We start from the raw sequence: 18,057 nt of genomic DNA on the forward strand, positions 1-18,057 counted from the left end.
AAACGATGTCCATCAGTCCTTGTAATACCTGCACTTACTTATCATTAAGGGCACTATAAATAGTAATCGCTTCATGGAACCACTGTAACCCCATATCATGCGGTACAACAGTAAAAAGATTGACGATGTCTAAAGTAACCAAAAATGCCCATCTACAAAATTTTAGCTTTGACAGAAGGCTCAAAAATGACAAGAATCCCTTAATACTTATTCCTTGTCAATTGTACAACTTTTCACAGCAAGAGGTTCTCCGGTTCAATCCTTAGCTGGGGTGCCTTCTGTGTGGAATCTGCATGTCCTCCCTGTGGTTGCGTGGGTTTCCTCCGGGTGCTCCGGTTTCCTCCCACATCCCAAAGACATGCTGTAGGTGGACTGGATACTCTAAATTGGCCCTAGGCGTGAGTGCGTGAGTGTGTGTACCTTCCATGGAAGGTTGGTTGCCAGGCTGGCAACTCAACATCGTAAAACTCCGCTGCCAATCATGAGCGGACAGGTGATCCACTGTGGCGACCCCCTAACCAGGAAAAGCTGAAAGAAGAAGAAGTTGTTAGCATCAGCATATACAGCTAAAGGTTTTCTTTTAAATCCATTTGCTGCCGCAGTTGGTCTTACTGGTGGATAAATGTATTTATTTATTTATTGACCGGGAACGTCCACTGGGCCCAACGACCCATCTTCAGTGATTTTATGAAGCTTTGGAATGCCAAAGATACTAAGAATAACAGGTTTCTGCAACACTAGTCTCATTTTTGGAAACCATCTCATAATTGCCTTCGTTTGTTAATAATTTAGACATTCTACCACAATAATCAGAAAAATCCAGTAATATAACCCCTCCCTCTTTGTCAGGTTTCATCACTCTAAGGTTTTTTTTTTTCAGTCTTAAAAGACCTCAATAAATTAATTTCAGTCAGAGACAAGTTGTAAAATGTATGATTACTATAAATGCATTCTCTAAAATCAGCCTCACAAGGCTTTTCAAACAGTTGCATAGGACAACATAAGAGGGGACTGAAAGTACTTTTTCATCTCAGTTTAGACACAGTACTTGATTGTTCAGTATATTCAGAAACAATAAGCTAGATTGCTATTTTGTAGTAAAAATCTTGGTATCAATAATCAGTTTGACAAATTCAGTTTTGTTAGATGGAACAAAAGTAAAATTTTGCTGAAATAAAGAAAAATATTCCTTGGTAGTAACCATGTTACTAATTATAAACAGTAAAACCATGATTGGTGTTGCACACCTGCCTGTCTTGTGAACCCAGTTTATTATTAGAAATTAGTCCCAAATGGTTATAATCTGCAAAACTGTCTAATTGTAAAATAGAAGGAAAAGAAGAAAAGGATGCTGTTTCGTCATTATGACTAGATTTTCCATGATCATATTCAATAGGAAGAAAGTTGGAAGAATCCATAAAATCTAACACCACTGTTGTCTTCCCTCATCCCAAATCATGTGTGCTATAAGTAGTGTGATGAACTGGCGTTGTGGCATGCATACGTCAAATTGGTCTTGCTAGTCTCTCCAATCTCAGAAGGGCCAGAAAGTCCAAAAAATAAACATAATTCAAGCTGTTGGTAATATCCTGCCGATTTCTTCCAAAATGACTCCCCAATCATTTCCCACAGAACTGTTTGCTTCAGGCATAGGATAAACTATTTTATCATCATAGTCATGTTTATAACTTTCTTTCCTCTCTTGAACAACCTGGATTTGCTTCTCCATTTTTTAATATATATCATTATAATTATCTTTAAAAGCAGGGGACAGCAAATCACCTGTGACTGATTTATAAAGATTAGCTATCTCGTTCTGCAAAGCCACCATCTGTTTCTCATGATTCCTTACTCTGATTTCTATAATTCTGACACCCATGACATCAAACAATTTAAGCAATTCATGATCCATAACAAAATCAGCTAAAGTCCAATTCGGAAATTTCTAGATTTTCAAACCTTTTGGAACCTGTTTATTGAATACACAATGTTGTAAGTATATAGTATCCAGCTGTAAAGTCTTAAATTAAAAGAGCTTACATACAAGACGTTAAATGTGGTTATCTTTTCTCATTTGTAAAGGGTACACAGAAGCTGGAAAATGGACACAGTCTAATAACAAAAAAACTCACATTAAAACATTCAAAACCATTCATTACCCATGAAGGAACAGTGGTAATACCATTGTTGTCTTTATGACAGTACATTGTTTGCCCAAAACAATATGTACTCAGCCATTCCAGTTAAAAGATTCCAACAAGTCCAAAGTATCAGTCACAATTCTACCCTGAACATCCATAGTCCTATTTCCAAGTAAATAAACATCTTAATTGTGTTAACTGGTATATTAGAAGAGTTAAAGTACCAGTAACTTGTGAAATCACACTGTTGTCACTAAATAGATCCTGAGACATGACCAAAGAAGAACAATTCACCAATAACCAAAGAACAAATCCTCAACTATTTGTAAAATAAACAACCAAAAAAGAACAACCTCTGTATAATGTCCACAGGTAAACAAAATTTATTAAGTTTAGTGCTTTCTTTGAAAGCTGGACTTCCTCAGAACTATAATAGCCCACTCAATGTTATCAGCTGCTTAAATATCAAATGACCTTAAAGAACATTATTGTCAATGGCTGTGTTAACACATAAATAAACGAGAAATAAACATTGCATATTTCATAAATAAAAATGTTAAACAGAATCATGTACACGTATATTAAATACTAAAATTGTACACTACAATTTAGCTTGCCTTTAACACTAACAAACTAGTGACTGAAAGGTTGTCATTCAATCCCGGGAAATGGGTGGCATTTAACTTAATGGATTTTTCTGATTACTGTGACAGAATGTTTAAATTATTACAGAATGAAGACAGTTATGAAGTGGACGAGATTAATGTTCTATATTTTACAAAAATGTATTATTTTCTGAATGATTTCTTACTGTCATGACATACTAATAATCTTCTTCTTTCGGCTTTTTCCCGGTTAGAGGTCGCCACAATGGATCACCTGTCTGCTCATGATTGGCAGTGGAGGTTTACAGTGTGAAGGTGCCAGTCCGGCGCCCAACATTCCACAGAAGACACACACACACACACACACACACACACACACACACACACACACACACACACACACACCTAGGGCCAATTTAGAGTGTCCAATCCACCTACAACATGTCTTTGGGATGTGGGAGGAAACCGGAGCACCCGGACGAAACCCACACAACCACAGGGAGGACATACAGACTCCACACAGAAGGCATCCAAGCCGAGAATCGAACTGGAGAACCTCTTGCTGTGAGGCAGTCATGACATACTAATAATGATGAGCTGTATTTTTTGACCGTTAGGAAACCTATTATTCCCAGTAATGTTTATTTCTTGAGAAATACATCCTTGCTTCTTCAACATATACATTTGCTATCTTAGCAATGTACTGATTTTTATTGCATACATACGGAGTCTCAATAGATCTGGATTACCAAGAACCTTAAGATTATTTTATTTGTCTGCAGCTCTAATTATAACTGTATCTCTCTAACTCTAACACTTTATCATTTAGTGTTTTGTCTTGAAACTGAGCCTAATTGGCTACATGTGCAACATTTTGGGTGTACCTCTGAGCAAGTAACACAGTCTATGACTTCATTGCAATACATTATTCATACACATCTGTAAACTGTCTTCCTTAGGAAAAAGTAATTGCAACCCTTCAATTTTATCAATTAACATCTTTGACATAAAAATAAATGAATCCTAGGGATGTTCAGCAGCAGTATTTGAACACACATTGGTAGCCTTAACCCTTACAGAAGTTTGTTTGTGTCTTTCGGCTTTTCCCGGTTAGGGGTCGCCACAGCGGAACTATGGTCCGCTAATGATTGGCAGTAGATTTTTACGTGCTAATAGGAGAAAACGTTCCTTTATCCTTAGGATTTCAAGCACCAGTTTATTTATTTATTTATTTATATTTGTTGACCGGGAGTGTCCGACTGGACGTAGGTCTATTTTCAGCGGAGGCCCGGGGAGAAAAGCTCCACAGTTAAAATAAACAGACAGTAGTTACATTGGATTACATAGCGATTAACAATTTACATAGCAATTACTTAACAACATATTTACAGATGAAGAACATAGACAACTAGAATCTTTATCTGTGAAGTACATAACAGATAAGTTATGTACTCACCATAACGTTCCATCTGAGTAGGTACTTCATTTGTCTGCAACCTGTGGGTATCGGATCCAATCTTGGATCCGAGCTGGCAGCTTCACAAGCTACAAGATCCGAGCTCCTCGCTCCTCCCCCTACCCATAATCCCCTGCCACTAACTGTTATTACCTAAGATCGATTTTGCCCAATCTAAGTCATAACCTCGACAGAGGTATACTGAAGACCTAACCTCAAGACAGCAAAATTTCAGGTGACCAGTAGAAAACCCGAGAAAGGGTTAGGGGGACGGCAGGGAGAGATGGTTGCAGAAATGAAGTACCTACTCAGATGGAACGGTATGGTGAGTACATAACTTCTTTATCTGCAGTAGTTACTTTATTTGCTCTGCAACCTGTGGGACAGAGTCCCCAGCTACCTAGACAGTAAACCTGGGTGGCATTATGGAAGGATATTCTGAAGCACCGCGGAGCCAAAGAAGCCCTACATCTCAATATCATATCCAGTTTATAATGAGAAATGAACGTATGAGAAGAGGACCAGGTAGCTGCTGAACATATGTCATCCAAGGGAACCCTGGACCAGAAAGCTGCTGAGGTGGCGATGGACCGGGTAGAATGAGCGTGTATTCCCATAGGAGCTGGTTTGCCCGAAGATACATACCCTTGAACTATACATTGACAAATCCAATTTGCTAGGGTCACTTTAGAAATGGCCCATCCCCTGGCTGATTTTGCAAAGGACGCAAACAATTGATCAGACTTGCGAAAATCCTTAGTTCTGTGCAAGTAAAAATGTAGTTGCCTGTGTACGTCCAGTTTGTGCAATATGTACTCCCCCTTATTCTGAAAATTTGGAAAGAACACGGGCAAATTGATTGATTGATTGATTGATATTAGATTCCGAAGCCACCTTAGGTAAGAAAGACGGGTTAGTCCTGAGCGACACTCTATCCCTGTGAAAAATGAGATAAGGGGGTTTCATACAAAGTGCCTGGGGTTCCCAAACCCTCTTGGCAGAAGTAATAGCTGCCAAAAAAGACAAGAATTTTAAAGGAATCGAGGCTGCAGGCTCAAAGGGTGGACTCGTCAGGGCTTGCAAGACTAGTGTCAAATCCCATGGGGGCACCACCGTTTTCACAGGAGGCTTCAAAAGAAAGATGCCTCGCAAGAAAGTTTTGCATAACTTTGTGGATGCCAATGACCCTAATCCATCTCCCACAAGAAAATGGGAAATGGCTGCTAACTGCACCTTAACCATAGAAGCACTTGCTCCCTGCCAAAAAATCAGCGACAGGAAGTCCAAGATAGTTGGAACAGGAACTGTAAAAGGATCCAGGCCCTTGTCTGTTGCCCAGATGGAGAAGCGTTTCCACTTGCTATTATATATCTTCCTGGTAGCCAGCTTATGAGCCGCTACCAGAATGGCCTTCACTGGTGATGAGATACCGGGAGTCCTTGTCATCAGTGGAACTGGATCAACCAAGCCGCAAGCTTGAGGTTTACCAGGTTCAGGGTTTGACATCCTGCGGGATGTGAAATCAGGTCTGGAATGGGTTCCAGTATCCAAGGGGCAGTTAAACTGTGAGACCACAGGTATGGGAACCAGATCTGGCGAGGCCAGAATGGGGCTATGAGGATAACTTTGCTCCCCAACCGAGAGGCTTTCTGTATGAACTTGGTCATAAGCGGAAGGGGAGGGTAAGCATAAAGAAGATCGGGAGGCCAAGCATGAACTAGAGTGTCTCTGGGAGTCTCCCCCTCGGGGGGGGAAGTACTGCGAAGTACTCGCTGCATTTTGTGTTTAATGGAGAAGCAAACAGATCGCAGCGAGGCCAACCCCACTTGCAGAAGATCTGCTTCGCAACTGATGGATTGAGAGACCCCTCGTACGGAGTGAGAATTATCCGACTCAGTTTGTCCGCTAATATGTTGGACCGTCCCGGAATGTGCGTTGCTACTAGAAAGCGGTTGGTGGATATCGCCCATTCCCACACTCTCATAGCTTCTCGACAAAGGGGATAAGACCTGGTTCATCCCTGTTTGTTTATGTACCAGACTACCGACATATTGTCTGTCTGGATTGCAATAGTCCCCAGAGGTAGAAGGTCATGGAGAGCTTGCAACGCTAAAAGCACCGCCCTCATCTCTAGGACACTGATATGCAGAGTGGTCTCTAGGGAAGTCCACGTGCCTTGGACAGTTCTGCCCGAACAATGCCCCCCCCACCCGAGGCGAGAAGCATCCGTGGTCAACGTGGCTTGGGGCGGGGGAATCACAAAGGGTCTCTCTTACCTCAGCTCTCGAGAGTGAAGCCACCAAAGAAGGAAGTCTCTGCAAACTCTGCTCAGTGGGATCGGAGAGCTTAACGGGTGGAGTAATAGCGACCACTGAACCTGAAGGGTCCATTGTAAAATCCGCATTTGCAGGCGTGCATGAAGGGATAGACCGAGTGCCACTGCCATAGACGCTAGTGCCCTCAGGACTAACTCTGCCGCAGGAGCCTGGCTCTGAAGAAGAGTAAGCACCTGAAGCGACAAGCTGCTCAGCCTGTCCGACGTCAGAAAGGCTCGAGAAGTACAGGTATCCAATCTGGCCCCTATGAACTCTAATACTTGTATGGGGCGAAGGAAGGATTTTTGAAGATTCACTGAAATGCCTAGACTCTGGGCAAGAGTCAGAACGTAATCTCTTGCAATGCAGAGTTGATGCCTGTTGGCGGTAAGGAGCCAGTCATCTAGGTACGGGAAAACCTGAATGCCCTGAAGTCTCAGGTGGGCTGCAACCACTGCCATGACCTTGGTGAACACCCTGGGGGCTGAGGTGAGGCCGAACGGAAGAACCCTGAACTGATAATGACTGGCTCCCAGCCGTAAGCGAGAAACCTTCTGGACCGTCTGTCCATCAATATGTGGTAGTACGCATCCTTGAGGTCTATAGAGCACATCCAGTTGTTCTCCTGCAGCAAGGGGAGAATTGATTGAAGTGTGACCATCCGGAATTTTTTCTTGGGGATGAACAGGTTCAGAGCGGACAAGTCAAGGATGGGTTTTAGGTCCCCCGTCTTCTTTGGCACTAAAAAGAACCTGGAGTAATAACCCAATCTGGACTGATCTGGGGGGGACGGGCTGGATGGCTCTTTTTCTTAGCAACTTTGAAACCTCCGAAACCGCTGCCTCCCTATGATCTGGTGGAACATCGGGGAGGCGTCTGCTTGTATGGGGAAGGCCTAGGAAGGGAATGGAATAACCTCTGGATATGATCCGGAGCACCCATCGATCTGTCTTAATGGACTCCCAATTTGACAGATGCTCCATCTACCGCCCCCCAACTGCCTCCAAAGATGGACAGTGGGGTAAGCCCTCAGGGCTGCTGCGTGGGTCTGTCCGAGAAAGGCTCTCTAGACCCGAAATTACGTGGCCCCCCCCTCTGCCTCTGGGCTGGCATCCAGCTTGTCCTCCTCTGCCTCTGGAGGATGAGGGGTCCGAAGCTGGATGGATTGCTGAGACTTGAGAAACCACAACTTCTTTTGTCCCCTCTGATTCCTTGAGAAGGATCGTTGGGGATTAGAGAAGTGGACCCCGACAGCAGACAGCGTCTTCCCGTCCTTCTTGCTTTGGACCAGCGTTTTGCGAACGGTCTTGCCAAAAAGCGAAGAACCATCAAAGGGCGCATTCACGAAGGATGCCTTGATGGGTTCCGCAAAATCGCGAAGACGGAGCCAGGTGTGACGCCGCAAGACGACCCCAGCTCTACTGGCCCTTGCGGCTCCCTCCATTGCTTGAGAGATTAGCCGCATGGACGTGTTAGAAATGGATTTTAGAGTGGCCATACGAGTCGAAAACACCTGCTTGTCCTCGACCGACATGGACTCTGGGGGGGCTGCAGCGTATTCCTTAATCAAGTCTCGCTGTAGCCTAATGGTATGTGTCATATAATTCAGCGCCCTCACTGAGAAGGTCGCTGAAGCAAACATCCGCTTCCCAATGCGGTCCAGCGCTCGAGATTCCTTATCCGGCGGGTGGACCGAAGAACTCTCTTGGGCGAGTTCTCTCTTCGTGGCAGCCGCCACTAATATGGCATCGACTGGAGACCCCTTGGCCCACGACTGTCTATCTGATGGGGGGCTAAGGACTTTGTCGGGCCGTCTCGGGATTGGCTCCACAGTGTCTGGCTCCTTCCACGCCCTGGTAGTAATAAGGTCTACCAGGGGGTCAGCCAGAGGAGACACCCAGGAGGTAGACGGGCCTGCCTCAAACGCCACCAGGAAGACGGATTTGTCCGCGGAAGGTTTTTGGGCAGACCACCCCCCTCTAATATGCAACATCTCCATGATGTCTGCGAAGGAGACATCCTCGGGGGGTGAACTTGGGGAACCTTCCCTTTCATCCAAATCCGTGTCTGTGGTGACGGACTCAGGGGAGTCCAGGTGCCTCCTTTTACACCTCCGTTTACGAGGGACCTCCTCGGTGGGACTGCCCGAGGAGGGCTCATCAATGGTTTTCTGTTCCTCCACAGGAACGGGCTGGAGGGCTTGGGCAGGCTGTCCCAATGGACGGATGATGGAGGATAGACTCATATGCAGCGGGGGTGCGGGGGGATCCGAAGCTCGGACCGGGGACCTGGAGGATCTCGACAGCACCCTCTCCACTACCTCAAAAGCCGAAGGAGAACTACTCTCCCCAGGCTCTGAGAGCAATCTCCTCGGCTCCGAGGTAGGGACCGGTGTCGGAGCCGATGCGGTCGGATCCAAGAGAGAAGTGTGCTCCGACCTCAGCGGCGCCGAAGAAACATCAACTCCCCCGGATCCGACACTCGGCCCCGAGAACTCTGATCCGAAACACTCGAGGGCATGGTGAGTGTCAAGGAGACCGGAGCTATCGGCGCCAACGAAACCCCGGCTCCAAAAGGGCCCAGATCCGATGACTCCAAAACCCGAAAACGGGTTGGAGAAGGAGTAATCGGAGCAAAGACAGAGGCCGCACTCCCCCCCTGAGGGGGGGAGGCAAGAGCACCCCCATCTGCATTTGGGTCTGCAGGAATCGTCACATCATCCGATCCATATCGGCGTCGGTGAGGCTCCTGGTCGACCTAGATGAAGTTGTCGAGGCAGGCCGGGAGGGTCGCCTCGACAACCTCGAGGGAGACCGGTACTCCTCCTCCGGCTACGGTGAAAAATGAGGCGAACGGAGCCGAGAGGGGGAGGATCCGGAAACCCTCGAGGGAGAGCTAGCTAGCTTAGATGGCGGGGCTGAGGGTTGAGTCTCAGCCTGTCTTTTATGAGACCTATGTCTCTCCTTATCTTTGTGGCTCTTCTCTATAGAGGAAGCGGTACCAGAGTCCCCTGAACTCAAGCCCGAAGCGGGAGGTTGAGTCCCCGGTTGAACGGGGGGGAACAGAAGGCACTGGGGCTGTGGAGACAGCCTGCGCCTTGGCGGGAGAGGAAGAAGCAGCCAAATCCTGGGGAAGCAAGCCCGCCAGGATTAGCTTATTCTTCCCGTCCCTAAGTGCCCGGGGTTTAAAGGCTGCACAGATTTGGCAGTCTGTTGATAAATGAGCCATTCCCAGGCATAAAACGCACTGAGTGTGGCCATCAGCAGGGAAAAGCTTATGGCCACACTCAGTACAGTTTGAAAAAAATGGCCTTGGGCCCTTCAGCCATTCTCTACCAAAACGCATGCACACCCAAACACTAAGTGGGGGAGGGGGGACACAGAAAAACTAACACTACACAAAAAAAAAGGGAAACGATCTGACAAACTATACTGGCTATAGGTCTCTAAACACACACACACCACAATCAACACTAGAAAAAGCTTTTCTGAGAAAAAAAGGAACAATCTCACCAGTCAGCTAAGGAGCTCTTCAAAAAGTAGCTGTCTACAGCCGCGGCAGAAACGATCTGAGGTAATACAGTTAGTGGCAGGGTTTTATGGGTAGGCGGAGGAGCTAGGAGCTCGGATCTTGTAGCTTGTGAAGCTGCTGGCTCGGATCCGAGATCGGATCCGATACCCACAGGTTGCAGAGCAAATGAAGTAACTACTTCAGATCAAATGTTACAAGAAGAAGTTCCTGCTGTATAATAAGTACCGGCTTATGAGCATCTGAGCTTGCTATAATCAAAGTAGTTAGTGGAGTGGAAAGAAAGGTAGTGGTTGGATGGGGAGGGTGATATTAGAGTGGGAGTTGCAAGGGCATAGCCAGCATGTTTTTTAGGTGCGCTTTTAGTAAAGTTTTGAAGTGGGTGCATGATGGTATGGAGGTAATTGTGGGTGGGAGGGAGTTCCATAATTTGTCTATGGTGCAAGAGAATAGTGCTTTACCAGCAGAGTTATTGGCTTTAGTGATCCATTCTGACACCTCCTCAAAATCCAAAAGAAAATCTAGATCACAGTCGTCATCTCTTTTTACTGCTGCTCAAACCCATTTTCTTCAAAGTGGATCATGAAATACTATCTTCCGATGCCATACTCTCCTTCTTATTAATTACTCAGGGGCTATAACACAGTTTTAATATCTTTAACAGAATTCAGCCTCTTCCTGTTTTTTTCACAGCAGTTATTAACCGGAAGGGCAGGTTGGAGCCTTGCTTCCCTTGACTACCACTATTAGTACAACAGCACTCCATGGAAAGTTATATATGAATGGAAAAAATGCAAAACTACTTGTTCTTTCACAGAGCTAGAAAGTAATCCAGAATTATTCAATGGAAGATTTATACTGCTTATGCTACTATTTGGAGACTAACTGGCCAACTCACACTCTGGCTTCATTTTAAAATACAAAATTTAGCTAAGAATTCAACCAGTGCTGACACTACATGTCCACCTTCCTCCTCCAACACAAGTGAGATGGACCATGTAATTAGTCACATGATCTTGATTCTCCCCAACTGTGTTTGACAGTTAAATAAGAAAAGTTATTTAAATTTACTCTGTAACTTGGCACATCTGCAACTCCTCTGTGAACAGTGTCACTTACTGTAAATAATTCTTCATCCAATCAGTTGTTTCCTGAAAAAATATTTTCTACTGTTGGTTTGTTATTACTTCCAAATGGTAGGATGTTGCTTTAGTACTAGATAAAATACTCACCAAAATAAATTAAATAGGAAAACAATTCAATTACCTCTGTGAAAATCACAGTGCATCAATACCAATTTAGAATGCATCTGAGAAGCAAATAGTGAAGAGACTGTAGAAAAAAAACAACATGACAGCAACACTAGCTTGTTAAACAAATACAAACAAGGAGACTAGACTTTTTTATATACATCTTACTGACTGACTGCAAGTACTTCGCAACAAATTTTTGCCGTTACCTACAAATGGCTGTCAAGGTGAATTAATTAAACTTATTTGTCCATCTTGAACAGCTGACTAAGTAACATACCTGGTGTGTCAATCAAATTAATCCGATACCCATTCCAGTCAAAAGTGACTGCAGCTGACTGGATAGTAATGCCACGTTCTCTCTCCTGTGCCATAAAGTCTGTTACAGTGTCTCCATCATCCACATCTAAGAAAGAAAGAAATATGTGCATTTAACAGAAAAAAAAAATCAAAGGTAATTTAGTAGGCTAGCAAACAAAATCAGGCACAACATATAGCCACAGAGACTGTGTCAGTTAAGCATAGTATAAATAGGAATACTACTAAATGTAGTATTCCTTTAGCCGTTTATCCTTTAGCCATCTCAAGTAAGGAAACTGCAATCTTTGTTACTTATCTGTTCAATCTTTGTTACTTATCTGTTCATTTAAACAGCCTCTGTACCTGCTAGATTGTACTGTTTGTTATTTCTGCTTTGTTCCTATTTTATACTGTTTTTGTGCCTGTAGCAAACGCACTTTTAACTGAATGCTTGTACCACTCCCACATGGAGAACACTATTCTGTGTGTATTACGTGGGGTAGATCTTCCTCATCGTTGGTCTCCGGTGTGAGTTTTTAAGTACCAACTGGGTTTTTAGCAATGATTTAAGGCTCTGGTCCACAGTCAATTTGTTTCAAAAGTGAGTAGTAAACCAGTTTTGTACCCACAATTATTATATCTGCAGGCGTAAAGTCCTTTTATAGCTGATTGAGGATTATACTGTTCTTTGTGTTGGTTGATTGCTGCTTAAATGACTATGTTAAATGTTGGATCGGTTAATTTACAAATTAACTTAAAATAACGCTCCTGAAGCGGAGCAGTTTACACTTACAATCGCCTCCTCCATATAACGCTGGATGGTTGATTGCTGTTTTGAGTGATTTAGGTTAAAGGTAGATCAATTTGGTTAATTAATAATGCAAAATAAACACTCCTGAAGTGAGCGCTTACACATACAATCACCTCCTCCACATAATGCTGGATGGTTGAGTGCTGTTTGTTTTGCTATGTTAAATATTGTTTTTTCAATTAGCAAATAATTCTAACTAGATGCTCCTGAAGCGAGCGACTACTTATACTACCTACTCCACAAAACCTCTGGATGGCTGAATGCTGTTTGATTTGTTAATGCTGAATGTTCAGACTAGTTATTTAATCACTTAATTTAAACTAAATGCTCCTGAATGCGAGCGGTTACACACACAATCGCCTCCTTTACAAAATGTTGCCTAGCGTTAACCCCCTGTTACATTCTAATAGTGGTTTGTACCTTCCCACGCTGTGATGCTAGCAAATTGCATCTCATAGTGTTTTATGCTAGTGCTATTTAAATTTGGCCTTTTCCCTGCAAATACATTTAATGTTTTTATATGTGCTTTGAATGGTGTGGAAGCGCGTTATTTTTCTTACTCTGTTATTTCTGGTTACATAAGTATTCATTAGCTTATGTATTCATTTCACTAAATAATTTAATTTTGTTACAGTTGTTGAATGACATTGCTGCTAATTATAATGTGTTATCCTGCTCACTTGGTTTGACTGCTGTTAAGGTTTGCCTTTGCCAATATCACAGACTTGCTAGAAAGATACAGTTTAATTATTTAATCTCACAACATATATCTCTGCTGTTGTTATATGTTACTATACTAGCTGAGCAAATGTTTTTAAGTCCTGTAATAAGTCAAATTCTTATCCACTGTACCTGTTCTTCTTCTTTCATATTTTCTATCAAGCACCCGCTCACTGAGCTCCATATCCTGTCCTTGGGAATCTGACTCCTCTGACCTGAAGGCTAAGGACCCACTCCAAGCTGGTGTTACAGAATAGCAACTACCATCCTGCTCCCCAAAGTATAAGAAAGGAAGCAAAAGTATGTTGGTATCCTAAACCTGCTAGTACAGTCTAGTATTGCTACAACTAATTGATGGTGACTAATAGGTCGTTTTAAGCCAGGATAGCCAGCAGCCTTTCCCGTTTAGACTGTGTATCTTTCCTCTGTACAAACGCTGTACCTTACTTCTAGCCCATTCATTTTTATCCCTGGCCTGTCCTCTCGGAATCTCCACTGCAGTTTTAGAGTTCTATCACTAGGTGGCACCCTCACCCAGTTTTTTCTCCCCTCTCAGCTTGCCTGCTACCTCAACTATTTATCTTTTTTATCCTCTGGCCCAAGCTTCATGTTTAAATATTCTCCACTTCTCCTCTGTGACTACTCTAGTACACTACACTTCATCCTGCTATTATTATATTTTACTGACTAAACCCCCCTATACTTATCCCACTTCTACCCTATTTCTCTTTACTTACTTCTTTTACTACCCTACCTTACAGCATATGCTCTTTTACTGATTGTTTTTCTCAACATTCCGTCCTCTCTTGTCTCTACCCGCTCCGTTCGCCCTGCGAGCTCACTCCGCTCTTCTCCCTACCCCCAATTCCCACCCACCCCAGGGGTCCTACTCATACTTTCTAACCATACCTCTTCCTCTTCCCACTACCCGGTTCACATTTCCCATTGACCAATTTCTCTTTCATTTCCCATCTCTAACCACTCCCCTCTTTACTCACCACACCCTCCTATCACTACACACTCCCAGCCTTTTCACTTCCCTCCCTACCTATTCACAACATATAACTAATCTTTCCAAATGGCCTATTCAACTATCCCTTTTCAAATTCGACTCGGCTTCATTTTTATACTACTACCATTACTAACCTTTACATATTTTCTCTCCTCTTATGAGCACCTATTATATCCACAAACTAACTACCCCAAACAACAAACCAACTCCCAATCCATGCCACACCTATATAACCATGCAAACATAATATACTCACCTAGCTACCTACTATCAAAGTATCATAGAACACTACACATTAAATCATCATCATCCCTTTTTCCCATTTACATGGGGTTGGGGTATCATATTAACTGTCTCTCTCTCTCCTCATGCTCTGTCTTCTCCTGTCTTCTTTCACAACTGTCACCCATCTGACACACATCTCTTTTCCCACAATCCATCCCACCTCGCCCTCTCTTCCTCTTATCCTTCCCTCTTCCCTTCTTGTCTGTCCCAAATCTCTTTCTACACATGCCTTTTTCTACATTTCTACATCTGCCCATATCTTTTCTGTTTCTACTTTTTTGGGCTTTTCTGTTTGGCTACTTTGGCTTCTTATGTCCTACTCTCTACGCTCTACCACCTTTCTCAGGCACACCGTTTCCATCACCTCTAACTTCTTCAACTTCCTTGCCTTTTTCTTCAATCCTTTCTGCCTTTCACAGTGCTACTACTGTACCATACTTTAGTACTACTCACTGTCTTTGTTCTTCTACTTTTCAGCTTCTGCTTCTTTGGCATTCTGTGTACTATACCACCTCCTCTTCTATGCCTGATGGCTGCAGCTGCTCTGATTCTTCTCCTCTCCTCATTTCCAGACTATCCTTCTGTCAACCACCCCCTCCCAGATACTTGACTATCTGTTACCTCTTCTATCCTCTTCCCATCTATCTCTATTCTTGCTGCCATTATTCCTGCTTATATCTGCTGCCATTATCACATCAATGTGATACACATTAAATATAATACACAATATTTCAAAAGACTGTTATTTCTCTACAGCAAACTCCCTATCCCAAGCCATCTACTACAACTTCTCACAGTAAAGGATGGTGATATTCATCCTAACCCAGGTCCAACTGCAACCCCTATCACTCTTCATTACCTTAATCAGTCTATCAGTTCTCCCCTTGCAAGACCTTCTAACTCACTCCTTCTGGCTCATCTTAACATACGTAGCATTAACAACAAAATAACTCAACTCCATGCTCTCCTAGAAGTGTACGCCTTTGACATTATTTGCCTAAATGAAACATGGCTAAAACCTGCCATCAAAGATAATGAAAATATCCCACCTGGTTATAATATCCTAAGGCTTGACAGAGTAGCTAAGAAAGGTGGTGGTGTGGCTATTCTATTTAAATCAGGCTTTCAATTAACCACTTACAACTGTAATATAGCTCTGGACTCCAAAACAGAAATTCTCATTGCTAAACTTGAACTTAACAATGCTAAATAAATCTATATTATCTGTATGTATCTTCCCCCTGGAAATAACATAGCCACCTTGGAAAATATCCTCTGCTGGCTATCCCAACACCTACCTCAAGAAACCATTATCCTAGGCGGTATGAATTTAGACTGGAATACCTATTGTAGTAGCCTCCCTACCACTCACATAAACATATATGGTTTCTCCCAGACCATTACTTCCCCCACCAGAATAAATAAATCTAACAAGAAAGTTAACACACTAGATTGGATTCTCACTGACAATTATACTCACTACTATGACTCTGGAACCCTCCCTGATGACATCAGTGACCACTCATTCACTTATATCATTAGACATAAAGCCAACACCCCATACCCCAATCTCTACCAGACATATTAGATCCAAAAAGAAATTTAACCCTGATCTGTTCAAAATTGAACGTAGAGCTTGCAACTGGGCTCCCTTAAAACATCTTCCTTTAGATGAAGCCGTTAACTTCTTTAACTCTACCTTCCCTGCCATTCTTAATCACCATGCTCCAACCAGATCTATAAGAATTAAGGCCAAGCTTGCCCCATGGCTTTCCAGTGAAACCAAACACAAAATTCACATCAGAAATAAATACTGGGCCAAATGGAGAATGACAAAAAACACCACTGACAAACTAACATTTAGACAGCTAAGAAATGACACTAAAAATGCCATACTCTCTGATAAACAAAACTACTACTTACAATATCAACAACCTAATCACAACAACCCACAGAAATTCTGGGCCAGCATCAAGCAATTACTCCACCCAGGACAATCTACTACACCAAACTCTCAAAATACAGACCTGAATAATCCAATCCATACAGCTAATACCATCAATACATTTTTTACAGATACTATCAAATTACTAGCCAGTCAACTATCATCTAATACCTTCACAATACCCTCATACTCCTCAACTCCACCGCCCCCTTTTCATTTCAAACCTGTTACAACCTCATTTATTCAAACCCTTTTGAATAAACTGAAACCATGCTCTCCTTCTGCAGACCTACTGCCTTCTGAATATCTACAGATATCATCCAAGGCCATAGCCTATCCTATTTCCATATTGATCAATAGATCAATTACTGAAGGTTACATCCCCACCTTATGGAAAGTCTCCCATATAATCCCCCTACATAAAGGAGGCCATTCCACAGAAATATCAAATTATTGCCCCATTGCCCTACTTTCTCCCCTAGCTAAAATTATGGAGAAGTGTATCCATAAGCAACTACTCCACCATCTAATTGAAAATAACTTACTTTCCAACTGTCAACATGGTTTCAGACCCTCGCACAGCACTACCACTGCCCTCTTGTCTTTCACTGACTATATTAACAGGCACTGAAACCTGAATAACCTTTCTTCTTCTCATGGTAAACCACCAAATTCTCTTAAACATCCTGAAATCTCCGTCATTAGACCCACTTTCCATAAAATGGTTCCAATCCTACCTTGACAACCGACAGCAAGCAGTACTTTGGCAAAACACTTTATCCACCCTTCTACCTGCTACCTTAGGAGTCCCTCAGGGGTCCATACTTGGATATCTTCTCTTCTCTATATTTATTAATGACCTTCATCTAGCTATCCCACAAGCCACCTGCATGTAATATGCTGATGACTCAACACTATTATGTTCAGCTACATCATCCCATGACCTTCATGCTCTCACCCAAAAAGTATTCAACATAGTTGAACAATGGTTCTCTCAGCATTGCCTTCTCTTGAACCCTAAAAAAAACAAACTCCTCCTCTTCACGCCTACTCATAAGTCCTCCCCTCTCCAATTCTCAGTAACATCTACCAATGATACTATTATATCTCCTGACTCTACCACCAAACTACTCAATGTCACCATCGACAATAATCTGAGCTTTGACATCCACATCAATAATACCATAAAGACTGTTAATAAAAAAAATTGGTACCCTCTATAGGATAAAACCCTTCCTTTCCCCCACTGCTAAAACTACTATTGCCCACACACATTTGATCTCTACACTCCTTTATGCCTCTCCCATTTTTACTAATCTCTCCAAGAATAACCTCAACAAATTGGAAATGGCTTATAACATAGCACTATTTGCTACAGGCAACCCATTCCAACCCATCATTGCATTAACCTAAAACAGCTAGGATGGTTAGAACTACAACACCTGATTAAATTTCACCAACTCACTCTTGCTCACAACATTTGTTATAAACCTTCTAATACTCCAAGTTTATCTACCCTAATCACCCCCTATACAAATCTGAAGTCCTTACGCTCATCTCAAAAACTACTAGCCACACCACTAAACCTAACAACAGAGCTGGGGATTCCCTTTTCTCTAATTCTGTAGGTAAATCCTGGAATCTTCTCCCTTGTGACCTCTCCTCACTCACCTCAATATCTCTCTTTAA

General features: G+C 42.9%; 1 protein-coding gene across 1 annotated transcript in view; it reads right to left on the reverse strand.

Moving 5' to 3' along the window:
• GFM2 (GTP dependent ribosome recycling factor mitochondrial 2) overlaps positions 1-18,057 on the reverse strand; it is a 1,110,238-nt gene that overhangs the window by 914,615 nt on the left and 177,566 nt on the right. The window contains 1 exon segment of the mRNA XM_044063950.1: positions 11,576-11,701. Within this exon segment, the coding sequence (XP_043919885.1) occupies positions 11,576-11,701 (126 nt within the window).

The sequence above is a fragment of the Protopterus annectens genome, chromosome 2.part2 (assembly GCF_019279795.1).
Source record: "Protopterus annectens isolate FY-2018-M chromosome 2.part2, PAN1.0, whole genome shotgun sequence".
NCBI lineage: Eukaryota > Metazoa > Chordata > Ceratodontiformes > Protopteridae > Protopterus > Protopterus annectens.